At 44.4% G+C, this 628-nt stretch overlaps 1 protein-coding gene across 1 annotated transcript; it reads right to left on the reverse strand.

Moving 5' to 3' along the window:
- Window positions 1-235: 235 nt before the first annotated feature.
- LOC107405685 (PRA1 family protein E) lies at window positions 236-628 on the reverse strand. Its single transcript, XM_016012775.4, has one exon. It carries the CDS (start codon window positions 626-628, stop codon window positions 236-238), a length of 393 nt encoding a protein of 130 aa, XP_015868261.3.

The following is a 628-nucleotide window of genomic DNA, read 5'->3' on the forward strand; positions in this document are numbered from 1 at the left end:
CGAAAAAAACGAAGTAAAACAATAAAGCAAAGGATAAAACCCAAGGCTGAAACATTAATGCAATATGAACAAAATGTATCATGAAATGCTAACACTAGCTACTACCAAAAGGAGATTACAATTTCCATATGCCTTTGACGATGAAGAACAAGAATTACCAAAATCAAAGCCCATGTCCGATTCTGTATCAGCAATGATGTGACGCCCCATCGACCCTCTGGCTGATTATGGACTCTCACTGTATCAGTTCCACATAATACAGATCCTCCACAGAACCAATCAGGATCGAAACCAAGACATTGAGCCAGAAACCGGTAGAGATCAGAGCGAAAAGGATGAGGACCCAAAGAACAGCCATGAACACGTGGTAATCGATTGTGCAGTTTATGAGCTCATTTGGATCTACATTGCACACGTATCCGATTGCCAGCCAGCCAAGGAAGCAGACGGCGAAGATGACTATGGAGAGTGGGTGCCATAAGATTCTGATCAAGAGGATGTAGAGGATGGCGATGGAGTAACTGATGCGGAAGTAGTAAGGATTGTGCTCCACACGTTTTGTGGCTTCGCCGAAGGTGCTGGGACAGTTGAAGAACTCCAGCAAACGAGCTCCATCATCTTGCGCCAT

Source organism: Ziziphus jujuba, chromosome 10 (genome assembly GCF_031755915.1).
Source record: "Ziziphus jujuba cultivar Dongzao chromosome 10, ASM3175591v1".
In the NCBI taxonomy this organism is placed as follows: domain Eukaryota; kingdom Viridiplantae; phylum Streptophyta; class Magnoliopsida; order Rosales; family Rhamnaceae; genus Ziziphus; species Ziziphus jujuba.

Coding starts and splice junctions, on each gene's coding strand:
- LOC107405685 (XM_016012775.4), bottom strand. CDS start 628: ATGGCGCAAGATGATGGAGCTCGTTTGCTGGAGTTCTTCAACTGTCCC.